Source organism: Eublepharis macularius, chromosome 5 (assembly GCF_028583425.1).
Source record: "Eublepharis macularius isolate TG4126 chromosome 5, MPM_Emac_v1.0, whole genome shotgun sequence".
In the NCBI taxonomy this organism is placed as follows: Eukaryota; Metazoa; Chordata; class Lepidosauria; order Squamata; family Eublepharidae; genus Eublepharis; species Eublepharis macularius.
Genome location: NC_072794.1, coordinates 19,071,752 through 19,099,469, shown reverse-complemented (window position 1 = coordinate 19,099,469; position 27,718 = coordinate 19,071,752). Strand labels below are relative to the sequence as shown.

Sequence of the window (27,718 nt, the reverse complement as noted above, 5' to 3'; positions counted from 1 at the left end):
CACCTACGTACTACAAACATGTGTGTTTAATACAGAGCATGTCGGTTGCCATGCTGCATAATGCAACTGTGAAATGCAAATTCATCACAATATATTGGACTTTGAATTGCAAAGAAAGCATTGAAATAATCAAACAAGAGGCTTAATTAATGTGAAAACAACTGGATATTTTGGACCAAAGGAAAATTCAAATGTTGATTGCATATTTCAGCATCTATTTCTATTGGAGAAAGTTGGAGACACTCTCACTTTATCCTGACATTCATAGCAATACAGCCATTTCATTGCGAACATGTTACCTGCCAAGGGTGGAGATCATGAAGGCCATCTCTTCTGCCAACATTAGTCACTGATCTGCGGTTGCAGCGGGAGAGGTACATGGTATGCAGAGCACATGCAATGGCATAGACAGCATTATAGATGCTGTAGCTGTGGCCAGTCATGTGCATTTCAAAAACAGGCCCAGGGAGGCTATCCAGCTTCTCCTCCCCGGTACATGTTCCATCAACTATGGACATTTCCTGGGAATTTGGAAGTGTGCAGTCAAATGCTAGCTCCCAGAAATCCTTGAGAAATCCATCTCCTTTTGTCCGATAAGGTTTTATGTTTCTAAGGAATGTCTGGAACCCTAGAAGCTCTTGTGAGTGAACTGAGAAGAAAATGGCACCCTGGAAGAATTCCAGACCCCAGAACCTTTGCAGGCCTCCCAATACAAAATCAACCTGGGCTGTCATAACCCACACCCATCTAAATGAAGTATTTCCCAATAATTCATGATTACCAAGATACAGAAATGTGGTCAGTGACATAACGGTCATAGATTCTCCATAGAGGATAAACACATTTACTTTGCTATCTATTAAAGCTGCATAAACATTTGAAAATAAATCTATAGTATTCCCTATGGTATTCCAGCAGGCTTGGTTTATAATCATTTCTTTGAAGGCCGTGCAAATGCCATGTTGGGAAAGCAATGGTTCCATTTCCTGCATGAAATTTTCTCCACTATCGTTATTCACAGCAAAGAGCCCAATCCATGTCCATCCAAAATGCTGAAGTAACCGGATAATCCCTACATACTGATGGGCTTCATTGGGAACCATCTGGTAAAAGGAAGTGGACTTTGAGTTCTCCCTGTCCAGTGGGGAAAATGACCCATAGGTGAGCTAAAAGGAAAGAGAGAGAGAGAGAGAGAGAGAGAGAGAGAGAGATGTTTGAAATATGTCATCATGTGCACCAGTGACTGTTTATGGCAAACTGGTTCTGAAAACATTGGCATTTGGGGCGGGTTCTGAGTATTTCCACCACCACCACCACCACCTCTGCCACTTTTCAGCAAGTCTCCATTTGACTTTATTTCTTTTTGCACAAGACAATTTTTCCCTTTTCTCCAGATACATCTCTCTATCCCTCTAAGCCATTCCCATATACTTTTCCAAATCTCTCATTCTTCTATGCACAGAGCCTACCTGTGGAATCTTGTAGAGACCTAGAAGCTCTGCCATGTGAACGGAGGTGTCAGAGCCAAGTCCCCCTATGACAGCCATTAGGTTTTTCTGGGTGTCACATTCATAATTGGGATAATATCTATGCAATGTACAGAGCAGATCCAGAGTGGCCCGGTAGGTCATCTTATCATCATTGTAGGTGTCATAGATGTGGAACCCGAGAGTGACATTAGGCAAAATTTTGGGATTCCTGTTGATTTCATCCACAGCGAATGCCAACGCCAGGGAGTGCTGGTAAAACTTTGTTGCCATGCTTCAAAAAGAAATAAATGTTTTTCGGCACAAAATCATTCAATGGCATTTTTAAAAATATTCTGCTTTGAAGTTAATCATAGCATTAATACAATACACTTTCATGTTACTGATTTGTCTGAGGTAAAACCCTTTCTTCAGCCCCAGTTATTCTAGTTATACATTAGAACACTATTTGTAACTAACTAACTCAATCAAATAATTTGGTCTTTGAATATGTTTGATTTAATATTATTACACCCAGATAAATGAACTTCAGATAAATGAAGTTTAGGGGCCACTATTTAGGTTGCAGTTGCAGATGTAGAACATAAAACTACTGCATATATAGATAAATGAAAAGGGATAGAAATATTTTAAAACTCTCAATGAATGAGCCTGTAAAAGAAAATATTATCTAAGCATAGTACTATTGCTTTTTGATGCCAGATAGGGTAAGGAATACATTGCTGTCAGTTTCTGACATATGTTGGAGATGAAGAAGACATACTGGTTCTTTTATACATGTATGGTGGTTTTGACCAATCATATTTGCTGATTCCACACACCTTGGATAATGCACTTTCAATGCACTTTATCAGTCGTTTGAGGTGGATTTTTTGTTCCGCACACAAAAAAATCTGTTCCAAATGATCTGTAAAGAGGATTGGAAGTGCATTATCCAACGTGTGCAAAATCACTCATTATTTAAATTAGTGAATGAAATTCTGCAAACACATCTATTACCCGAATCTAAATTCTCCCTTTCAAACATCGTATCACATGGATTACAAGCTAAAAAGTAGCTTTTAACTGGTAATTTTTTCACAGTTGCCAAAAAATGTTAATAGTGCTGACATGGAAACAAGAGAAAGCCCCAGTTATTGAAGAACAGCTTAAGAAATTTTGGTTTATGATGGTTATATGAAAAATGTCTGCATATAAAAGATTCTGGGAGGGGGTAAGTTGTTCACGAAGTCAACTTATCCAAATGTGATCCCCATTTATTACATACCAGAAAAAAAATTAAACCAAAGAAATTAGTTAAAATTAATATTGAACATTGTTTAAATAGGCAAGTGTGACTAACAGAGAGTGGATCTAGTGAGTATCTAGTTAATTCTAGTAGAGTTTTTGTGAATTATTTTGTTGATACATGTTTCATTCTGTTTGGTTGCTCTGTTGCATGGTTTAATAATGATGAAATAATAAAAAATAGTACTAACTTTGGTTATTTTCATAACTCCTTCCATTCTTCATGTAGCAGCCTACTCGGAACACACCATTATCACTGTTAACAGTATTTTTTTTTTATTTTCTATTCAAAACTGTGAGAATATTGTTTTCAATTTGTCATTCATAATTACTTAGCAATATCATATACATTACAATGCTGAAGGGTTTTATTTTTTTTTAGTTTCCCCGATTTCCATTTTATACCCTTATGGGTTAAATCATGTACTCATCTCACAGTATCAAATCTAGCCAATTAACAATAGACAATCAATACTCCATCTAATTACTTGCTCCCTGCTCACCAAAATATATAAAGCTGTCACTGTGGGAGAAGAAAGCCAGTGTGTGCTGCTAACAGAGAAGATTAGTAAGATTCAGAAAGGAATTGAAAGGGTTATGTGCTGGAATAGATCGATTCTATAGTTTCTTTGATAAGTCTGTCAACAATTATGAGGTTTTAGGATCACAATAAGTATGAGAAAAAATATAATTTCATTACTCTGCAACTTCAAACATCTCTTGAGCAATATATTGATCAAATTTTAGTTCATGTACATGGTAATTGAACTGAGAGGCCATGCCACCAATGATGAGGGCCCCTGGCTGGTACCATTCATGTGGGATAGGAATCTCCTTTATGGTGCACTCCTTATCCATCTTCTGTGCAATGCAGGACAGAAGCAGCAGCGACACCCAAAACTCCAACATCTGGGCAGCAACACTTGTTTCTGGATCCAATCTCTCCTTTATCTATAGTATCAAAATGTCTCACTCAAGGTCCCTTGGAGAGTGGGTGAATCTGCCCATGTACGTCTCAGTCTTCATTTCCCAATGTCCACGGCAGTGGCAACACTCTGATTTCAAGGCTGGTTTTTAACAAGTCAAGATACCAGAGATCCAGCTCAGAGATTCCCTTTGGCCAGCATTCAGTTGCACATGGGTGTTGTAGCAATCACTGTTAAACTTGCTTCTTGTTTTCTCACTTTCTGAAACACCACAACAACTTGGGCCAGATTGATAAATTACAGCAATTTTGGTAATTCCAGTGGGAAATAAATTATGTATACAATGTTTGGGCTCTAAGGGGTGAATATTGTAACAAACATTTTTTTTTCTTCACACCTGACCACACAGTTCTCCTCTGCTCCTAAGTGGCTCAAACTTGCCTCTGGCTTTTGGACTTTCACAGTGAGCAAAAACGAACAGGACTTGTAGAGCTCAAAAAAAGGCCCTTAGCTTGATGTTTACACTCATGATGCTGCATTATTTTTCTATGGAGTGCATTCCTAAGCATGTTTTCTCAGATAGAAGTCTAGTGGAATTCATTGGAACTATCATGTTTTCCAGAGAGCTTAGGGCTGCAGCCCTTTTTATCAACTTGCAATAATTGGCCAATGTTCCCTCTAAGCTGTGCAGTGATGTGAGTCAAAAATCTACTTCATTAGCTGAAACAATAACTTGCATTAAAGTTGTGAGTGTGCCTCTCTTTTTAAAAAAAATTATTTCAATCTACAAACATACAAACGAACAAACTACAAACTAATTTATATTGTTTCTTAGAAACAACAGTCATCCATACATGGTTACTAAATATCAAACTGGATGAGGCAGGAACAGTTTGCAAGGTGACCCAAATCCAGAATATCCAGGTGCTGCCAGAAATGGACAGGCACTTTGGTATCCCTAGGTGAAACCCTAGGGTTACCTCCCTCAAGGTGTGTCCTGGAGTTGTCCTGGATAGCCATGGGCACGAATGGGGGGGGGGACAAACATGCTGTTCGTTGTTTGTTGCCATCCATGAACAACGAACAACGAACATTTAACGAACATGTTTGTTGTTCATTGTTCATGGGGGCCAGAACAGCCCCCATGGGACTCACAGAGCCCATATTCACAGAAAGTGTTCATCAGGCTTTCCTCCAGCCATCACCCAAGTTTGGTCAAGATTGTAATACAGATCTTGGAGTTATACATTCCTAAATTCGACGGCCCCAAGAAACTCCCATTGGATACAATTGGAGCCATCAGTTGACTTTGATCCCTTTTACAAGTCGAGGACTACCATGGCGTGCCACTTCCTGTTCTTAGGGGTGGGGGGTTTGGCCGCTTGCTGGAGGCATCCCCCATGTGCCTGCCCACCAGACCACAGAGAGGCCGCCTTTCAGAAGCCATTAACGTGAGTCATGTTGGCGGCCACCGGGCCTGGCAGCCTTGAGGAGCCGATGGTGGGTAGCCTCCCTTTCTTGGGGGTGGGGGGTTGTGGGCATGTGCCTGCCCACAAGGCCTCACAGAAGCCGCCTTCCGGAAGCCATTAAGTTGGGTTATGTCAGCGGCAACCCGGCCTGGCAGGCTCAGGGAGGCGGTAGCAGGCTGCCTCCCATTCTTAGGGGCGGGGTGTTTGGCCACCCACTGGCTGCACCCCCCATCTGTCCGCCTGCAAAGTCTCAGAGAGGCTACATTCTGGAATCCATTAAGGTGGGAAATATCAGTGGCCACAAGGCCTGGCAGGCTTGGGGAGGCAGTGGTGGACTGCCTCCCATTCTTGGGGGTGGGGGTTTGGCTGCTTGCCAGCTGCACCCCTCTATGTGTCCACCTGCCAGGTCTCAGAGAGGCCACGTTCCGAAAGCCATTAAGTCTGGTAATGTTGGTGGCCACCTGGCCTGTTGGGCTTGTGGATGTGGTGGCAGGCAGCCTCCCTTTCTTGGGGTGGGGGGTTTGGCCGCTCACTGGTAGCACCCCCATGTGTCCACCCACCAGGCCTCAGAGAGGCCACCTTCTGGAAGCCATTAAAGTGGGTCTTGTCAGCAGCTGCTGGGCCTGGTGGGCTCAGGGAGGTGATGGCGGGCAGCCTCCCTTTTTGGGGGGAGGGGATGTGGCCACTCGCTTGCAGCAGCCCCCATGTGCCTGCCTGCCAGGCCTCACAGAGGCCACCTTCAGGAAGCCATTAAGGTGGGTCATGTCCGCGGCTGCCACATAACCAAATAACCCAGTAACAGTCTGCAAAGAAAACCCTCCAGCAAGACATGGTGGCATACGTGGAGGCCTTGCACACACAAACACACACGCTGGTGGGTCAGAGACACCAACATACATCCACCAGATGGGGACATCATGGCATCAGGGCTGATGCTGTTGTCCGCACCTCGCGTGGTGCAGAGGCTGTTGCTGCCAAAACGTACCGGCTGGACAGAGTATTGGATGGTTAGGTACATGGGATAGTTTTCAAGACAGATATTGGGGGGAAAGGTGGATTGCATAAATATCTTGGTTGTCCTGGCATTAGACAGTTGGAAGGAAAGAACCAAGGGTGGGAGGTGGGGCCCACACCTAACGTGTTGAAGCAGACGCTCATGTGCTGGCCATTGAGGCAGTGGAGGATGCCTTCCCCCTGGTGGTGGAGGAGGCATCATTTCCCCTAGGAAAGGGGATTGTGGGCAGACAGGTAGGTGCCCATATGGGGAGCTGTGGGCTGCACCCAGCATCACCCACCATCTTGTCGTTGTAGACATGGCAGACGATTCAGCACCCTACAGAAGACAGCATTGCAGTAAAGGCCAATGAAGGAATGCACAGACTGCTGCTGGAAAAACATTTTTGCCTGCTGACCTCACCCACTTTCCTGCCTTTGCAAAAAGGACGTGAGGCGTGGGACTCATTCCCCCCTGCTCAGAGGGGACAGCTGGTACGGTTGACAGGGGCCACCGTACTGTACAATTGCAAGTGCAACAGCAGCTGAGCTGTCCCTCGTGTCCAAAAGTGGCGGCAGCTGATATCACCCACCTTCCTGCCTTCGTGGAAAGGATGTGAGTTGTGGAACCCATTCCCCCCTGCTCAGAGGGGACAGCCAGTGCCATTGACAGGGGTCACCATACCAGACAATTACATGTGCAACAGCTCCTGAGGTAACCTTTGTTGCCAAAAGCGGTGGCTGCAGACATGACCCACCTTCCTGCCTTCACGGAAGGGGCTGGATGGGTAGGACAGGAGAGGTTGGGAGGTGTCTGAGTGGTTCCGGAGAGGGAGAGGTTGAAAGAGGGACCGGGAACTTGTCAGGGAGAGGAGGACAAAAGGTTACCGGCTGCATTGTGGAGCTGGACCGGGAAGACCCCTTCATTTGTGAACCATGAGCTGAGAAATCCACTGAGTTGCTGCAGCTGATATGACCCACCTTCTTACCTTCACGGAAAGAACAGGATGGACAGCAGCAGCAGCAGACATCACCCACCTTCCTGCCTTTGCAGAAAGGACGGGATGGACAGGAGAGGTCATTGGGAGGCATCTGAGCAGTTCCGGAGAGGTTGAGGTTGAAAGAGGGACTGGATACTTGTCAGGGAGAGGAGGATACCTGCCTTTGCGGAAAGGATAGGATGGACAAGAGAGGTCATTGGGAAGGGTCAGAGTGGTTCTGGAGAGGGAGAGGTTGAAAGAGGGATTGGGTACTTGTCAGGGAGAGGAGGACAATGGGTTACCGGACGCATTGAGGAGCAGGACCGGGAAGACCCCTTCATTTGCGAACCATGAGCTGAGAAACCCACAGAGCTTGGCACCGGACCTTGGAAGCGGTCACGAGAACTGAGGAAGGCTAAAGCAGTACCCCACCACTCAGAGACACCTGACCAGATCTGGTAGGACAGGCACTAATAAAAACTGGTGTGAGCCCTCATCCGAGATACCCACTGAGCTTGGCTCTGGACATTGGAAGCTGAGAACTGAGGAGGATTATAGCATGACACCACCTCTCACAAAAACCTGATCTGAGCAGCCACGGGACAGGTAATATCAGTAAGTAGCTTTGGCCCCGGAGCCAGGCAGTGGGCCAGAGATCTTGAGCCTGCTGCATAGGGGCTTGCAAAAAGGAATGATCACTCTTGCTGTTGCTTCCTCCAATAGTGGTGCAGCTCTGTGACATGAGGCAGAACTGCTCCTTTGGTATTCAAACTACCCTTAAATTTTCCAAGCACAGGGTAGCGGGTGGGTAGTGGCATTATAAACACTAGTTAGTGAAGGGATTATATATTTATATATTGGTTTAGTTTAGTAACTTAGCAGAGTAACATAGCAGAGCAATTTAGTCAGAAGCTTTTAAACCCTTACAAACGTGCATTAATTAATCCTCAGACAAAATTCATAGAAAGATAGAACTTACAGTTTATTGTAGCAGATTTCTTCCATAGCAATATCATCTGGTAATAAGAAGGGAAAGATCCTAATCTAAAGAGTTACATTTCCTAGTCTAATGTCACAGCCTGAAACTAGGCAGCGAGGTTGGAAGTGGGTCTGTGGACAAAAAAAGAAGGGCTCCATAAGGAGCATGGTGGCTTTACATCTTTTCTCTTTGCAAGACCACGAGGGAAGGTGTGAAATTTCCCAAGAGGCACAGAGGCAAGAGAGGAGTCAGTAGGCGTTCCCACCTTAGACAAGAGAGTGGCAGATTGCTAGACTTATACATTACATTCAAAGAGACATGCAGCACCCCCCAGTGTCCAAAGGCAGGCTGAGTCGCCTATTCCAACAGACAGTAATAAATGTATCCTCCCATCCATTGCTACATCCTTCTGCCAACTATACTTCTCTGAAATTGAAGCTAGAAGTGTGAAACATAAAGGGAAGCCAAACATCCTGCCTTGCATAATCTTCAACAATGCCACCCACTGCCCCCATCACTTCTAGCATTGGAAGCTGTGGTTGACTCTGGGAGGCACAATTCATCACAAAATGAAGCTAGGAGTTTCAAAAGATCCCATCAGCTTCAGGAGGATGGTGGGAATTGCAGTGCCAAAAATAAAAAGGATTGGCCTGGATTAGAGATGGGCACGAACAGCAATATGAACAAAAAAAAAACGCGAACAGCCCAATCTGCTGTTCGCGAACAAGCTGTTCGTGAGGCCTCATTCTAAACGAACAAGTGGTCATTGCAAGTCTCGTTCGTTGCTGTTCGTCAAGCCAGACAGTCTGGCACCTGCAATCAATTCCCTTGGTGACTTAGACAGCAATTGTCTGAACTCTGTCTGAACTCCTGTTGTTGTCCTGGAAACCCCAATCTAAGCCCAATTTAGCTTGATAGGCAGGTCTTCCTTTCAAGTGTGGAGCTCCAAATTTGTTACAAGGGAGGCTCTGTTACAGTGGAGAGGGAGAGACAGTTGCTGTTGGTATTTTGATAGAGAGAGTGCATTTGAGCTTGAATTTTCTTTGTGTGGCAGGAGAGGGATCTACCCTTTCAAGTTCCAGGGCTGCTGCCAGGCTCTGGGCCAAGCTATTATTTATTATTGGTTCCTTTCCTGCTGCCTGCTCAGGTAAGGTTTCTGGGAGTGGTGCGGTAGGGATTTACCCCTTCAAGTTCCAGGGCTGCTGCCAAGCTCTGGGGCCAAGCTATTATTTATTATTGGTACCTTTCCTGCTGCCTGCTCAGGTAAGGTTTCTGGGAGTGGTGCAGTAGGGATCTTGACTTGGATGATGGCTGGAGGAGAGCCTGCTGGCCCCCACGAACAAGGTAACAGAAAAGTAACAGCCTTTGCTCAACTCAGCACCGGACGTTATGTTACTGAGGGCTTCAGTGCAAGTCAAAAGTGGATGAAGGATACATAGGAGTGCACATGTACCATCTTTGAGAAAGGGATTCCAGAAACGGGACTCTGCACCGGTTTCCTGTCAGATGGATAATTCTATAGTGCTTTCCTGGCCATCTATATTGTTGCATTGAATTGCATTGGACTGAGTTATTCTGTTTATGGATTTATGTATATAGCTATATAGCTGTGGTTATGGACTATTTGCTATACCAGCACTGAGCACTTTATGGGTCTTGTCACGATGACTGTATGTATTAATATAACTTTGCATTGTGAATGGATTTTGAATATTGTATGAACTGCATGTAATCTGGCAAATTGTAATTGTATTATATATATGAGTGTTCACTTTTGAAGTGCGTGTCGTTAGGTGGTCCTGAATTCTTCTGTTAGCTGGCCCCCACAAACAGCCAACCACGAACATGATTGTGAACAGGACCATGTTCGTGGTTGTTTGTGAGTCCCTGTTCATGGATGGCAATGAACAATGAACATCATGTTCAGTTTTTTTTTCTGTTCATGCCCATCTCTAGCCCTGATTGCATGCAGAAGCCCCCTCAACCTCACACACACTATTTGCAAAGGAATCTAAAGTGCTCTGAGGCAGGCACAAATCAACTGAAAATAAAGCTAGGTCTCTGAAATTGTTCAGTTCCTTCAGGATGATTGTGAGTCACAGGGCCAGACATGAACATCCTGAATCTATGAGCCAGTTTTAAGGCTCCTAGTTTCATTTTTTGGGTGAGTTATGCCTGCCACAGGCAACCTGAGCTTTCACTGCAAAGGGAATGAGGCGAGAGTGTCTGGAATTAACCTGGCCAGGATATTCCAATTCCTTTTGTTTTGGGCCCAACAATTCCCATCATCATTTAAAAGCTAGTGGCCATTTTTGAGGCTCCTAGCTTATTTTCTGAAACACTGGCTGGGGGCTCGTTTTGAGGCACCAAGCTTTATTTTCTGAGCAGTTATCCTTGCTAAATCTGGACACAGAGGATGGAAAGATAGATGAACAGGTCCTTTTATTATTATAGATAGACTAGAGATGAGCCTGCTCACTCCTCTTGCCAACGCTCTTAGCTTGCTGTGTCCACAATAATTAATGTTAGTACAAATACTGAACATGTAACAGGAGAAATAATGGGAGGGTTAGGGAAATTACTTCATTCTTCCTATTGTCTGTTCCCTTTTGTTCAACTCAGGCCTGAAAACAATAATGTAGCACTTAGGGGAAAAGATACAACCCAGTAGCCCAGCACTGGAAGCCAAGATAGAGAAGATCTCCACAGCTACCATGTATTTCCCTTTGGTGCTCAGATAGGTTGGAACAAAACACAACCAAACACTGCAAAAGATCAACATGCTGAAGGTGATGAACTTGGCTTCGTTAAAACTGTCGGGCAATTTCCTGGCTAGGAAAGCCACAGTCAAGCTGATGAAAGACAGAAGTCCCAAGTAGCCCAAAACACTGTAAAACATGATGGAAGACCCTTCATTACATTCTGCTACTATCTCTCTCTTCAGGGACTGCATGTCTAAATTTGGGAATGGGGGAGAGGCTGCTAACCACACGGTACAAATGCTTGCTTGAATCAGGGAGAAAAGAAGGATAATGGAGTTGGCTGGTCTTTTCCCCACCCATTTCCTCATGCTGGACCCTGGTTTGACGGCCATGAAAGCTACAACCACAGTGACAGTTTTGGCCAACACAGAAGAAACAGCCACTGAAAAAATGATTCCAAATGCAGATTGTCGGACAAAGCAGATCACCTTCCTAGGTTGTCCGAGGAAGAGTAAAGAAGAAACAAAGCATAGCAAGAGGGAGAGAAGAAGAACATAGGTTATATCACTGTTGTTGGCTTTGACTATGGGAGTATCTCTGTGCTTAATAAAAATTCCCAGCACCAACACAGTGATTAGGGAAAATGAAACTGCAACTGTCATTAATGTGGTCCCTAAGGGTTCTCTATAGGATAGAAAACTGATTGTCTTCAGAAGACATTGGTCTTGATTCTTGCTTGGATACTGATCTTCTGGGCATTTGATACAGTCCTCCATATCTTCAAAAAAGGAAAAAAGAGAGTAAAGAATTTCAGTGCCACCATGTATCTGATTTAGATCCAGTTACATTTCATGTTACAGTTACTTTGAGACGTGATTTGCGGGTCCAATGCTGAGGATGAGTGAAGGTGGCACAAAGACACAGAGACGACTTGTTGGAATTAATAGTCCACAACATTATTGGGTTAAAGCTTTTGGAGCCTTGGGACAACATAGAGCGCAGATCCCAGCATCGTCCAACCCACTTGCCACCCTCACCTCTTCAGCCCACTGCTTAAGGAGGAAACTTTGGGATGACAGGCCATGTGATTCTACATGGGAGCAAACATCTATGTAGACCCTCCTCCTACCTGGCATTAAGCATGTCCTGACATTCCCCAAGTGGGCTTGTCTGTGCTATGCATCAACCCCAAGATCCCTCAAGGAGATGCCCAGGTATGGGGAAACTGGGCTCACAGGCTCTGTTTCCTCCTAAAATGATCCATGTCCAATGCTAAAACTGCCACTTCCCAAAGTTGTGACTGAAACAGAATAATCTAGAGCAGGGCTTTATTTCTGGGAAAAGAGGTGGTGGAACTCCGTGGGTTGCCCTCGGAAAAAATGGTCACATGGCTCGTGGCCCTGGCCCCTGATCTCCAGACAGAGGGGTGTTGAGATTGCCCTCTGTGCCACTGAGCAGCACGGAGGTCAATCTAAACTCCCCTCTGTCTGGATATCAGGGGGCGGGCCCCCCAGCCATGTGACCATTTTCAAGAGGTTCCGGAACTCCATTCCCCCGTGTTCCCCCTGAAAAATAGCAGTGATCTAGAGTACCATAAAAAACAACCATCCAGAAGGAAATATCGAAACCCATGACCCATGGGCCATTATAAATGCCCAACAACTCCTGGAATTAACTTTGTATGCTGCAAAATGAAGTGCAATACATTTCTTACCCGTGCAATTTGCAATCTTCCCTGCTGGGCATGGAGTACAATCGTAGCAGCAAAATTTCTCCCCTTCTTTCTTTTTCTTCTGATAACCAGGCTGGCAGTAGTCATTGCACACAGAAATGGGCAGTACCTATTCAGGAACATAATGTGGGTTTATATAAAAAAATTCAGATTTTTACTGTTACATAGGTGATACATAAAGGGGTGCAGTCGAAACATTAGAATAAAAACAGCAAGCCTGCAACAATCTAATATTATTTTGTTGTTGTCCATGGCAGATGTTCTTTTCCAGTCTGGTTTTTGAAAGAGAGATCCAATTTTCAGGAGGGGCCATGGCTCAATGGTAGACCATACGTTTTGAGTCCAGATGGGCCCAAAGTTTAATCCTTGGCAACTCAACTTAAAAGGAACACACAATAGGAAATATGAAGAGCTCTACCTGAGAACTGCTGCCAGTTGGATTAGAAAATACTGACCTTGATAGACTAATGATCTGACTCATGTCATAGAACAAATATAATCTGACTCTCATTAACCCACCAAATATTAACAGATATATTTTTAAAAAATCATATTTGGAATGATAGATAGATAGATAGATAGATAGATAGATAGATAGATAGATAGATAGATAGATAGATAGATAGATAGATAGATAGATAGATAGATAGATAGATAGATAGATAGATAGATAGATAGATCTTTATTGCTCCTATATGAGAAATGCATTCACAACATAATCACATGTATTTATTCATTTAGTATATTTATATGCCACTTTTCTCCTGAAACACAGGGCTCAAAGCAGCTTACAAATAACAGAGGCACAGAAAATTCAAGATGAGCACAATCACTCAAAACTCTAATCCATCAGAACACATCCCGCTCACACCCGTCGACCAGAAAATTCAAGACCAGGATGAAAAAAATACACCACCAGGAATCATCCACAAAGAAAAAAAAATCAGCTATGAAACACAAAAGTTAAAAACAAAATCGGGGACATAGACAACACGACAATCTGCAGGCCGAGGTGATAAGCAGCCTCTCCCTTCCCAGTCTCAGGGCCTTAAAGCATCTCCAGGAAGGAGCAGGGCTGCAGCTCTGGAAGTGGAAGAAGGAGCTGACAATCCACAGGCTAGGAATCCCATTCCCCCAGTGGGGGCAGGGGATCCCCCACTCCCACCTTTCACCCTCCCCCACTGCTTACCTGGCTGGTGGGGGGAAAGGTGGGGAATGGGCCTCCCAAGCATGCTTCTGGGCCCAGCGCAATGATGTCATTGATCCTCCAGAATACAGACCTGATTAAAACATTGCTGCCATACTATCATATCCTCATAGATGATCATTTTTTTTCCTTCCGAAGCATCAGGGTCCACCTTTCCAACTTTCAGCCTATGGAAGGACTTGTTTGGGAATGTGACCAAGTTCATGACATCAAATCCACCTCCCATTTCCATATTATCATTAAAATACACTGTTTCTCTGACTGAATTGTTAAATGAAATGCCTTGAAGAACAGGGTGGAGCTATGGGGAAAACAGGAAAATATATCAAGATGGAGAATCATGCTGAGAGTAACAAACAGCTTTATTTTCTAATAAAATTCTTGGCTATTTCATTGCCACAGAGCTTATCAATGCTGACATTTTGTTTTAGTAGGAGAAATGTACCTCAAACCTTCTTTTTGTAAGGCTACAAGTATTTACAGAATTCATTTTGGGTTCAAACTCCTGCCCTGTACTCTCAAGACTCTTCTGGATCCTCCCCATTAGGGGCCATTTCCACACATGTTGGATAATGCACTTTCAATGCACTTTAGCAATCCTTTAGAAGTGGATCTTGAAAGAGTTATTATTGGGAGATAATAATAAAGCAATATCTAAAATGTATAAGTTGTTATTGAAGTGGTTTACAGAAGATGAAACAGTAAAGGTTCAAATGGTAAAGTGGGCTATAAATTGTAATAAAGAAATAACTATGGAAGCATGGGAACAATTATGGAAAAATACCCTAAAAATATCAACTTGTATTAGTATTAAAGAGAATGGATATAAAATGTTGTATAGATGGTACTTAACACCGAAAAAACTAGCCATAGCTAAAAAACAGTTATCAAACAAATGTCGGAAATGTAAGGAGCATGAAGGTTCTTTGTTTCATATGTGGTGGACGTGCCAAAAGGCTAGAGACTTCTGGTCTAAAATATGTACTGAAATATCTTTGATATTACAATATAATGTTGCTAAAAATCCTGAAATGTTATTATTATCTTTACACTTAGAAGAGGTTAATAGAAAGGATAAGACATTGTTATATTATATGTTAGTAGCAGCAAGAATTCTATATGCTCAATATTGGAAAAAAGAAGAAATACCGAATGTTGAAGAATGGACAGGGAAGCTGTTGTACATGGCCGAAATGGATAAAATAACTAGAAATTTGAAGGAGCAAGATCCAGAAACTTTTTTAGAGGATTGGAAGAAACTTAAGAAATATTTGGAAAAGAAATGCAATGTTAAAGGACAATTGTGGTCTCTAGAGGGATTTTAAAATTTATATAAAAAGACTTTAATGAAAGAAAAACATATCAAGATCTTTACCATGGTAAAAATTACAGCAATATAGTGTAATAATAATAGCTATGAATAAACAAGGGGTTCGAGTGTTGTTGGAAGTCAACAAAGAAAAGGGGGAGGGGAGGGAGTGGGGTATATATCTAAGTAGAAGGGTTAATTTGGATAAGTTTAATGTATTAATCAATTATTGTATATTGCCTCATCCAATAAAAATTATTTTTTTTAAAAAAGTGGATCTTTTGTTTCACACACAAAAATCCAGTTCCAAATGATCACTAAAGAGCACTGAAAGTGCATTATCCAATGTGTGTGGAAGCAGCCAGGGTCAGACCTGTAAAAACTATAGAAAATAGACACCTTCTGGATTTCAAGATTCCAAAATACCTTGATGTGGGAATGGGCTTTGGCTCAAGGGGAGAATTCTACATCCAGATACAGAAGAAGAACCCTCATTCAATCCCTGTCATATCTAGTCAAAGGATATTAGGTAACAGAAGCTGGCGAAGACCTTGCATTTTGCTCCCTAGAAATATCCTAGAGATCCACTGCTGGCATAGTTGACTTCCACTTTTGTTACCTTCTGAAATATTTGGGCCAATTTTCTCCTTGCATGATGGTGGACACCAGGCCAGTGACCTTGAAGTGAAATTCACCCAGGTTGCCTTGGCCATGGTGATGCACATCTTTCTAGAGCTCTTGCTACACACTTATGGCCATGTGGATGGAATGGAGAGGGGTGAAGTTGCTCCTTCCCCCCCCCCCTTACATCAGCAGAGCTCCACTCACACAAGTAGCAAAAAGGCAATCTTTTCCTCTTCACTCAATGGGAGGTTTTCCCAGATAAGCAGGAACTCCCTGCCTGACTCTTATATTTTGTTAAGTGTGGGCCAAGGCAGGTGGCTTTTTGTGAGTTGAGAGGCCAAATAACTCCCATTTCAGAAAACAAATGTCTTATCTTGAAGAACAGAGGATAGGGCTGATACTACACACCTGCACACACAAAGAGAACATTGAGTGGAATGGCATAAGACTATAATATAAGAGCAAAGGAAGAAATCAAATAGGGATAAGTGTATCCTTTCCCCCTTTAACTCTACAATTTATAGCTATGCCATTAAAGAGACAGACAAATATAATTTCATGGGTCCAGGATTGCTATTCACACTAGGTAAACTTCTGTCCTACCTTCTTCTTCATCTGGTTGGTCATCTCTCTTTAGTAAATGTGGCTGCGTGTGATTGCTTTCAAAAACTTGTCTCTCTTCAAAGGCTGCTTCTGAATGCCCGCACAAACAATGGCTGATCCTCTCTTAAAGGGCCATGTCCCCCCCCCCCAATATTCCAAGTCAGAAAAGGTTTCTTCATTGCCTAGACGGCCAGGCCAGAGTGTTGTTTCTTCTTCACCTTCTTGGGTTGCCTCATTACCATACTAATTGCGATATCTCTCATTTTTCCCAAGATAAGAAATTAGATCTCCCTTTTGATCAGACTACCTGTTAGGGTAGATTGAGCTTAACCTCTGAGCATTCAGAGGGTGCAAAACCCAACATTCACAAAGCAGGGTGGACAATTCTTACATGGATGCCATTTTAGCATATGCTGGTAACATTTTTGTGCTGTTACAAGCGTCCATCCACAGGGTTAGGCAGCTCATACAATTTAGTTAAGAAAGGCTGGGCTTTGGGATGAGCAGGAAATGAGAATTCACACAAATAATGTGTACAATACAATCATTTTGACAACTGTACATGTTAGAGAAAGATGGACAAATGCTCTTTTTGTATTTACATGTTCATGGCAATGCAAATAATTTACTATAGAGACATTACCTGCCATGGCTGGAGACTTTGAATGCTATTTCTTTTGCTACCTGCCATGGTTCTAAGGATAAATTTAGATGAGTACATAACATGCAGGGCGTGTCCTATGGCATAGGCAGCATTGTAGATGCTGTAGCTGTGGCCAGTCATGTGCATTTCAAAAACAGGCCCAGGGAGGCTATCCAGCTTCTCCTCCCCTGTACATGCTCCTTCAACCATGGACATTTCTTGGGAATTTGGAAATGTGCAGTCAAATGCTTGCTCCCAGAAATCCTTGAGAAATCCATCTCCTTGTGTCCTATAAGGCTTTATGTTTCTAAGGAATGTCTGGAACTGTAGAAGCTCTTGTGAATGAATTGAGAAGAAAATGGCACCCTGGAAGAATTCCAGACCCCAGGTCTTTTGGAAGCCTGTTAATGCAAAATCAGCCTGGGCTGTCATAATCCACACCCTTCTCAATGAAGTATTTTCATTTAATTTGAGATTACCTAGAAACATAAAAGTTATCAGTGCTACAACAGTCCTAGATTCTCCATAGAGGATAAATGTAGTGGCTTTGCTATTTAGAAAAGGTCGGTAACTATCTGAAACGAAAGTAACAATGTCAAATAAGTCCTGCCAGTGGGCTCGGTTTAGGATTCTTTCCACGAAGGCCAAACAAATCCCATATTGGGAAAGCAGTGGCTCCATTGCCTGCATGAAATGTTCTCCGCTATCATCGCTCACAATGAACAGCCCAACCCATGTCCATCTGAAATGCTGAAGTATCCAGACAAGCCCCGAGTACTGGTAGGTTTCATTGGGAACCATGTGGTAAAAGAAAGAGGACTTTGTTTTGTCTCCATCCGCTGGGGAAAATGACCCATATGTGAGCTAAAGGCAACAGAGAGAGAAGTTAGAAATGAGTTAGCTGGAGTGTCTTTGTCTATAAGTGAGTGTTCTCGAGCTGTCCTCTCCTCCCCCAGCCCCGCTGCCAGTTTGGAGCAACTTCAGTTTGGTGCTTTTTTCCTTTGGTGCATCCGACATCATTTTCTCTCTCAGATAAATCTCTCCCTCCTTTGAGGCACACCCAGGTATGTAATTGTTGAACACTCTCATTTTCTATGCTCACAGCCTACCTGTGGAATCTTGTAGTGACCTAGAATGGCTGCCATGTGGAAAGAGATATCAGAACTAAGTCCCCCTATGACGGCCATTAGGTTTTTCTGGGTGTCGCATTCATAATTGGGAACATATCTATGTGATTTAAAGAGCAGATCCAGAGTGGTACGGTAGGTCATCTTATCATCATAGTAGCTGTCATAGATGTGGAAACCAAGAGTGACATTGCGCAAGATTGTGGGATCCGTGTTGATCTCATTGACAGCAAATGCCAAGGCCAGGGAGTGCTGATAAAACTTTGTCACCATGCTTTAAAAAAAAAAAGAGTTAGTTAATCGTGGTCAACAGCCCATTTTACGCCCCAGTTCATGACTACCTCTTTGTTCTGTTATTGAACAACTTTCTACTTTAGATCTCAATGGTATTTTCTTTAGGATCTGAGTAATTAGTGTCACGCAATACTAAAGAAAAGGCTAAATTGACGAAACTGAATTGGTTTCTAATTTTCTCATTGCAAACTCTGTCGCATAACTCATGATCCAAAAATCCTTTTGGAATACTTTCATAAAGATATTTCCATTCTACTGCACACCCCTTTTACTACTAGTAGCTCCTATAAGATTTTTTAAAAATAAATACTTTTGAAAGCAAACTGTAGAAGGAAAGACTTTTCATATTCTAAAACCAAGGATATATAAGATTCCCCCCCCCCTATCAAGTCGCAGCCAACATGGTGACCCAATAAGGTTTTCAAGGCAAGATATGTTCAAAGACGGTTTGCCTTTAACCTGATTCTGCATAGCAACCCTAGACTTCTTGATGGTGTCCCATTCAAGTATTAACCATGGATGAATCCACAGATGTGATAGGATCAGCCCACCCTGGGTTATCCAGGTAAGGGTAAAGATAAAATACTTATCATGGGTTTATGACATTTATTAATTTTTAAAGATTAAATAATATCATGTAAGTTTGATGCAGAACCTCACAAACACCCTGAACTATCATGGCTGTTAAAATAAAGAAGGAAACAATGTGATGAAGTTGTAGATTGAACAACAGAAGAAGTACAGGAAAGGAGCAGGAGAGCACAAAATGGGTCATGATAACAATGCACAGAGGTCTGGCAAGAAAGTAATTAGAGGAACAATCTGGAAAAAAAGGAATATTAGAATATCTAGAACACAATATTTCATAGAAAAAAATCAATGTTGATTTTAAATGACCTAAATTTTATTGTAGGAGCCCGATATTGAATTCATTGTGCATGGTTACATTGTCTCTCTCAACTTATTTTGCTTGCATTATGCTCAACAAGCACAGGAACTTGTCTTGACTTCATCTCTGTTTCTGGGTTATTGTTCTGAAACTTAGAAATCTGAAAGGCAGATATCATCACTTTAAACATGATTATTTTCACAACTCATTCAATCAGCTGGCCTATCCCAACTCCAACTTTTATCAGTCTTTATAAATTATCTTAATGGATTTGTTATAATCTGATCATCCCTTCTCTCAATTCTGTTTATACATGATTACCAAACTAAATATGTCCATCTCTCTCTCTCTCTCTCACTCACACACAACATACACTGCAAATCTCTTTTTTAAATGTTAAAGAAAATGATGCAGAAATGATACAGAAAGAAAAAAATTGGTTAACTTAAGTGTATAATATATATACAACAGGATATATGAACTACAAAATATATCTTCCCTCTGTCTGAATACTTATTCTTATTAAAATACATTATATTCAGTATTTTATGTTCAACATATTACATTACTTATTTGATAATTAATCCATTTTACTGGTAATTAATCCATTTTACTGGTAGTCTAAGTTTTTCTTAATTATTCAGTTACATAATTTCAAAAAGCCTTCCATTTTTTCTGAAATTCTAAAATTGGCATATTATGTATATAAGATGTTAGTTTGCCCATGACACATATTCATATAATTTATTCATCCCTTCTGTCAAATCTGGACAGGATTTTGCCTTCCACTTTGATGCATATGCTACTCTAGCCACTGTCACAATATATTTAAAACGTTCACAGAAAGCAAATCTCTACTTGCTGATTGCCCACCCAAAGAGAACAAGAGAGAGAGAGCTGACACCATGGGAGAAGAAAATCCACATGCAGGAGAAGACAACATTCAGAAAGTTATGGAAAATGAAGGTTGCTAGATGGGACCATGTCTGGTTAGGTTTTAAGGTCACGAGCAAAGAAGGAAAAACAATTTCCTTACTGTGGAACATCAAACAACTCCTGAGAAAAATCTTCAAAGGACAGTTCATGAAAATGATATATGACCTGAGAAGTAATCCCACCAATGAGGATGTCCCCTGGCTGGTACCATTCATGTGGAATAGGAACCTCCTCCATTGTGCACTTCATTGTATCTGCTTTGTGGGCAATGCATGGCAGAAGCAGCAGCAACACCAGCAGCCTCAACATCTGGACTGCAACCGTTGCCTCTGAATGCAACTTCTCCTTTGTAGCATCAGCCTGTCTTGAATCCAGCTTCATTGGATCGTAGCTGAGTCTGTCGATACACTTTCTGAAGGGGAAATGCAGACTGCAGCCTTGTTCTCTTTAGTTTCCATGGAATTGAAATGGAGAGCTTAGAAAGCCATTTGGTAATGCTAACAACGATTTCAAGAACGGTTTTTAGCAAAGCAAAATGTCAGAGATTAGACTGACAGAGTCCTGAGTATGCCATGCCCCATATCCCAGCTTTCAGTAGCACAAGGGGGCTTTAATAACCCCTTTTCAAACTGGCTTATTGGCTGTTTGAAGCATTTTTTGTAAACTGGTGGATCAAGAGGATAAATCACAGCAATTTGGATAATTTCAGTGGGAAATAATTTTGTTTACAGAGTTGGCGCTCTAAGTGGCAAAGTTCATAGCAAGCATGTTTTTCCTCCACATCTGACCACCCAAGTCTCCTCTGCTCCTAAGTGGCTCAAACTCACTCCTGACTTTCAGACTTCCATGGTGAGCAAACACCAGCATGAAAGTCAGAGCCCAAGAAGGAGGCCTTAGTTTGATTAGATGCATGATGCCATACTATCTATCTATTGATCGATCAATCGATCTTATTCAGCTTATATACTGCCTCTCTGCTATGTCTGATGCTCGAGGCAGTTTATACCATACATATAAAATACAAACATCAAAATCAATAATATAATATTAAAATGAAATACGGACATTCATTTCTGTGGAGTGCATTCCTAAGCATATTTACTCAAAAGTAAGTCCAATGGAATTCAGTGAGACTAAGGGCCAAGCTACACATGACAAATGACACTTGAACAGCAAGTGTATTTCTCCCTGTTCACTTGCCCTCCACTCAATCCACTTGCCGTTCAAGTGTCATTCGTCATGTGTAGCTTGGCCCTAAAGGAGCTATACTAAGCAGGTCTACTCAGCACCATACTAGAGTCTATTAATTGGAGTTTACTTCTGGGAACTGTTTTTAGGATTCCAGTGTAACATGCTTGCCATGTGCTTAGGACTACAGCAATTTTAATTCAAATATTTATATCCAGCATGTTCACAATGGCTCAATACCACTCACAGCATAATTTCAGAGAGGAAGCCTACTGTCCAGATCTCATTTTCTTGTGTAAAGACATTAATTTCAATCTGTTCATGCTATATTTTATTTTATTTTATCCATCCATCCATATCCAGCCAGCCAGCCCGTCAGTCCCTGCCTTTCTCCCCAGTGGGGATCCTAAGCCATTTACACCATCCTACCCTATACCATTTAATCCACAAAACGGCCCTGCATGGTAGATTAGGCCAAGATTAGGCTTGCCCAAGGTCACCTGTGCCTTCCATGGCACAGAGGGGATTTGAACCTGAGTCTCTCAGATCCTAGTCCAACACTCCAACCACTTTACCACTGGCTCTTTTGGGGGATATCTTTGTGGGCAGGAGGCTTAATGGACGTATCGCTAATTCCTTCTCTCCTGTGACTTTGTTTTTTAAAATGCTCTTGCACGTTCTGTGTGTTCCTGTGTTCGTCCCTTGCGAGTGGCGCTCACACTGAATCTGGTCCCATCCATTCCAGCTTCCACATCAGAGCTCTGTTCACTTGGAAAGACAACCAAACCTTCTTTAATTGTGAACAGAAGAAATGAGTTGAAATCAGCAAACCTTAATACAGACATTTGGGGGCCATTCCATCCTGGCATTCATCTTGACTGCTGTTACTGCTGGCATTTATCTTAGCTTGTACATAAAACAATGAGCAAGAGCGGTGAAAACGCATCCTGCCTCCATGAGCTGCTATAACAACTAAGAGTGAGATTGATGCTCCTTAGTACCAAGGGAGTCCTGGGCCAGACTGTGCTAGTGACCTTAAGAAAAATGTTTTATCTTTAGATGGTTCTGGTGGCTTGCCAATTAGACCTTCCTATGTTCTAGCCACCTGCGCAATTCATGCAAACCTGAGCTATGGCATCAGAACTAGAGATGGGCACGATCGGCATTACGATAGAAAAATACCCACGATAATGGCGTTCGCGCGATCAGGACCCGGCGGATCGATGCCGTCCACGGCGACCGATCCAGCATTTGGGGGGGGGGGCTTCATCGGGGCTTGATTGGGTCGATCGGTATCTGATTGGAGATCCAGTCACTCCGGCGCCAGTAATCTATTCCCCTGGCAATGGAGCCAGGGGAATGCCTGAGCTGAGTTTGCCCTCCTTCTGTCACCCTGGAAATCCGAATGGAAGCCCAGCTTGCCTTGATCAGCAGGGCTTCCTTCCAACCACGGAGCAGCAATGCACTCACCAGTTGGAAGACAGCCAGGGGAGGGAGGGGGAAGGGGGTATTCTGTAGCCATGGGTACTCCAAACGTTTGATGCTTTTTAAAAAACCGGGGCTTTGTAGGAGGAATGGCTGTTTTTCTGTCTGTCACTGTGTTTGTAACCTGCTTTTAAAACACTGTATTTTGTGGGAAAACCTCATTCACTGCTCTGTGTGTGTGTTTAAAATATGCTTTTGGAAGACTGGCTGCTTGCTTTTAAAATTGGGTGGAGAGGAATGGAGGATTCTGTCCCTGCTTTTTAAAAAAAGTTGGCCGAAACATGTTGATGGGGTCTCTCTCTCTCTCTCTATTTGGAGAGGCAGGGACGGGTTAAAAACTCCCCCCCCTCTGTTCTAAGTGTGTGTGTGTGTGTGTGTGAACATCCCCTCCCTGAGAGGAGGTGGCTCGTCGCCAGGTTAAAAACTTCCCCCCTGCTCTAAGTGTGTGTCTCTGTGTGTGCGTGTGTGTGAACATCCCCTCCCCGAGGGGAGGTGGCTCGTCGCTGGGGTAAAAACTCCCCCCCTGCTATTTGTGTGAACGTCCCCTCCCTGAGGGGAGGTGGCTCATCACTGGGTTAACAACTCCCCCCCTACTCTAAGTGTGTGTGTGTGTGTGTGTGTGTGTGTGTGTGTGTGTGTGTGAATGTCCCCTACCCAAGCCCGCCGGACCCGGCGGTCGCTGCCACCACCCACCTTCCCACATAGCTGGGAACAGTGGGGCGTCCCTCCGCTTTGGCCTCCTCGATCCCCGATCTATGGATCGGAAATGGGAGATGACTGGTGTGGATCGGTGATTTGGGGTTGTCGCTGGTGCCGATCCCCGATCAGCTTGATCGGTAATTTTTTTTGTATTGTGCCCACCTCTAGTCAGAACCCACCAAGACCAGGCCATATGAGCCCCAATTCTTATGAACAAAGTGGAATGGGGAAATAAGAGTTCTTCTTCCATCCAATCTGAAGCCCCCTCACCCCCCACAATTGTGCTCAGACCCTGCAAGCTAAACGAACATTCTTCAATAGGGAGGGTAGGTCAGTTCATGGCAAAGTGCCTCCATAAAGGAGGCAGATACATCTCCTAACTGTTCCAATGCCCCTTCCCCATTGATTCTCAATGGGTCACTTACATGATCCCAGAAGAGCCTTATTAGGGAGATGGAGCTGATGCAACCACATCACCTTGCTCAAGAAGCAGGAATGGGCAGAAATGAAGTACTTGTGATGTGATATGGCATCCTTGTGATAACAGAGCAAGATTCGATACCCGACCAAGATATCAAATTCAATAACTGACAAAGGGAGCTTGACTCTCAAATGATAGAAAATCTCGTTGATTCTTAAGGTGCTACTGGGCTCAAATCTTGCTCCTCTGCTGCAGACATGGCTACCCACTGGAAACTTTATGATAGTCATCGCTAATGGTCTGATGGTCAGTTTTCATTCTGAACTCTCTGTCCAGATGTTAGTTTATCTAGAGATATGCTACAATGACAGCACAACCACCAAACATTGATGATTTCTCCTTGGACCCAGCTCCGTTTCCTAGTTAGGCTATTGAGCTTATGTCTGGGATCCTGAGGTTTGCAGCAAGATCATCATGGCTTCTGCCTTTGATGTACCCCAGTGAGTTACCTGAAAGGAACTGGGATCCCTAAAGACCTTCTTCCAAGATGCCGCACTTGAGTGCCTGCTGTTGGCAAACAGTTTGGGGGTTGGTTACAGGATTCCCAGCCTGCAGATGTCCCAGAATTATAACTGATTTCCAGACTACAGAGATCTGCTATCTTGGAGCAAATGGTTGCTTTGGAGGGTGGACTCCATGGCATTATGTCCTCCACTGAGGTCTCTACCCCCCGAAACCTTCCTCTCTTCAGGATCTACCCTCAAATATCCAGAATTTTCCAACCCACAACTGACAACCCTAAGCACAAATCATAGCAGCAAATTTCTCATGTTCTTTTCTTCACATAACCAAAGTGGTAGTTGTCATTACATACAGAAATGGAGCAGTATACGTTAGAAGCAAGAAATAAGTTTTGGATAGAAGAAGCTAAATGTTATTTTAATGTTCAACAGCCAAGGTTTGAAGACAAAAACTGTGTAGCTGAGAAAGAAGAATACTAAAAATGATGACTGTAACAATCTTCTAATATTGTCGAAGGCTTTCACAGCCGGAGAACGATGGTTGTTGTGGGTTTTCCGGGCTATATTGCCGTGGTCTTGTCATTGTAGTTCCTGACGTTTCGCCAGCAGCTGCGGCTGGCATCTTCAGAGGTGTAGCACCAAAAGACAGAGATCTCTCAGTGTCACAGTGTGGAAAAGATGTTGGCAGGTCATTTATATCTACTCAGGAGGGGTGGGGTTGAGCTGAGTCATCCTGTAAGAGTTTATTTATCAAATGTTAATTAACCAATCCATATGCAAAAGAACCTCCTCAGGATACAGTGAAGCCTCCCACCATTAGCATTCCACACCCTGGGAAACTCTTACAGGATGACTCAGCCCAACCCCACCCCTCCTGAGTGGATATAAATTACCTGCCAACATCTTTTCCACACTGTGACACTGAGAGATCTCTGTCTTTTGGTGCTACACCTCTGAAGATGCCAGCCACAGCTGCTGGCGAAACGTCAGGAACTACAATGCCAAGACCACGGCAATACAGCCCGGAAAACCCACAACAACAATCTTCTAATAGTTTCTCAGGCATGCAAAATATTATAATTAATGTTTTGTGTTTGGTTGATGAAAACAGGTAGACCAGAAAACCTGGATACTCCAGTTTTGGAAGGTTTTTTTGTGTCTCTTGCACATATTTATCAAATATTAATTAAGGAATGTTTTACCTATTTGCCCTGAACCTGAATAATTTTTAAAAATGCTTTCCAATATATTGAAGAAAATGATTAGGGCTATGCAAAATGAAACAAATGAGCTGGAAATACACCTGGAAATCACTGCTTCATTTTGTTAAAGCAGCTTCCAGAACAGTGAACCAAACCAAAGAAACCCAATTATAATGACATACTTCCAACAAAAAGTTCAATTGTTTCGTTCTTACCTCCCAGAGGCAGGCAGGCATTGGATCTTCACAGCAGCATCTTGTTTTCTTTAATGGTGTTCAACAATCAGATCCCAAGTGGTCGGGGGGGGGGCTTACATGATTAATTATCTCTGTTGGTGGGAAGGTGGCATGTGCATAATGTACATAAGTGCATCTTTTTGCCTGTCACTACCAGGGTAATTGTATTGTCTCCTTGCCAATTGGGTCCTTGCAGGGGAGAAGTCTCCCCACCTATCAGCTTTGGAAACATGTGGAAGGGGGAATGTGCAGTCTTCAAGCATAGGCTGCAATTCTAAAGACACTTCCCTGAGTATAAGCACTGTTGCATAATATGTGGGGTTGCTGGTCCCCTACAGGGTCAGGGGCTCTTCTGTTCCCAGCCTCTGCCCCCCCCCCATCACTGCTCACCTGGCTGGCAGGGGGAAAAGGTGGGGGAACAGGCCTCCTGGGTGGTCATCGCAGAGCAACATCAGGACTGATGTCATCGCGCTTGCTCCAGGAGTGCGCCTGCACTTTACATTAGACCAAGATGGGCTCAGAATCATCCAAATGGGCTGATTCTTTAACGACTGGCCTGGTGCGATGCATGGGAGCGCTCTCAGGGCCTGCACGATGATGTCATTCCTGGAAGCGCGAGAAGATTAAGGAGGTGAATGTCAGGTCTTTCCCTCCTGCCAGAAAGTAAAGGAACCTAGTAACCTTAATAACATGGGATTTACATATGAATAGACGTGTTTAGGGAGTGCATCTTGGTTTGTTTTGTGACGGAACCCAAGCAATTTATGGGTGTATTTCTAGCTTGTTTGTTCCATTTTGCACACTTCTAGCCAATTTTTACTGTTTGTTTTATCCTGCATTTACTGCATTGTCTTCTTATTTTTTAATTCAGTGTTCTGTGTTGTTCATAATATATCTTGCCTGATGCCTTTTTCTTTTATATTGACCTACTGCCTTTATATTGCAGTTCCATTGCATTGCTCATTGGATGTCTTATGCTGCCTGATTACGTTGTATAAAAATGGACTGTCCAGGGGAAAATAGACACCCAGCAACACTAGAAAGGAGTGGATCACTGTCTGGAGGGTGCAGGGTACAGGGTACACGAACCCCCCTTTTCTCTCTACGTTAAAGCTCATCCAAAGCAGGCTCAAGGATGTTGTAGGGTTCTACAACCCCAGGCTCTGACCCAAAAAAGGAGGAGTCTGACACACTAATGTCTTTCTCCTGTAACACACCGTAGCAAGGAACTCTATCATCAGCAGAGAGAGCCCAACACCGACTTCAAAGTTCAAAAAAGAAAACTTCGGTTTCTGGAAGGATTCCATGGAACTTTATAGACTGTATTTGCCATTTTCCATATTATACGACATCACACAAACGTGTTCTTATGGGACATAACTCTGACCTGCAGGGGGTAGGGGAAGAATTGTAATCCATGGAGCTGCTAACAGTCCAACCTCAGCAGATACAATTATCTACCCGTGCAATTAATCCCATTACTATAATCTGTTCACTTGGCCAAAGCTCCAGTGAATTTGCAGAAGGTTCCAGAACTCATTCAACAAACAGGCAAAAATAGTTTATAAAAAGTTGCCTTTGTTATTGAGTGCTGGAACTGAGGGTGCCTGGATGCTCTGTGTTTGATCTCTTATTTTCCCTTAATAAACCAGACTCGACATGGGACTTGGTGCAACCTCAGCAAACTATCCAAGCATGCTGTTAGAGTAGCAGTGTTGAGGGCTGAGAAAAGGATAATATTTCCCTTTCAGAAGGATATGGGTGCAAGCAGCTGGCATT

General features: G+C 43.1%; 1 protein-coding gene and 1 pseudogene across 1 annotated transcript; both read right to left on the bottom strand.

Annotated features, from left to right (window-relative positions):
• The window catches only part of LOC129330274 (vomeronasal type-2 receptor 26-like), a 31,336-nt pseudogene extending 27,653 nt beyond the window's left edge, over positions 1-3,683 (bottom strand).
• Positions 3,684-10,699: 7,016 nt separating this feature from the next.
• LOC129330273 (vomeronasal type-2 receptor 26-like) lies at positions 10,700-20,568 on the bottom strand. The gene is made up of 6 exons (XM_054980311.1): positions 20,288-20,568; positions 18,051-18,342; positions 16,942-17,805; positions 13,860-14,063; positions 12,538-12,664; positions 10,700-11,601 (listed from the first exon to the last, which is right to left on the bottom strand). Exons 1-6 carry the CDS (start codon positions 20,566-20,568, stop codon positions 10,700-10,702), a joined length of 2,670 nt encoding a protein of 889 aa, XP_054836286.1.
• Positions 20,569-27,718: the final 7,150 nt, after the last annotated feature.

Coding starts and splice junctions, on each gene's coding strand:
- LOC129330273 (XM_054980311.1), bottom strand. CDS start 20,568: ATGAAGCTGGATTCAAGACAGGCTGATGCTACAAAGGAGAAGTTGCAT. Junction 14,064..16,941: donor AAAGTCTCCAGCCATGGCAG/GTAATGTCTCTA, acceptor TTTTCCCCATAG/CTCCACCCTGTTCTTCAAGG. Junction 12,665..13,859: donor TCATCTATGAGGATATGATA/GTATGGCAGCAA, acceptor GTTCCTGAATAG/GTACTGCCCATTTCTGTGTG.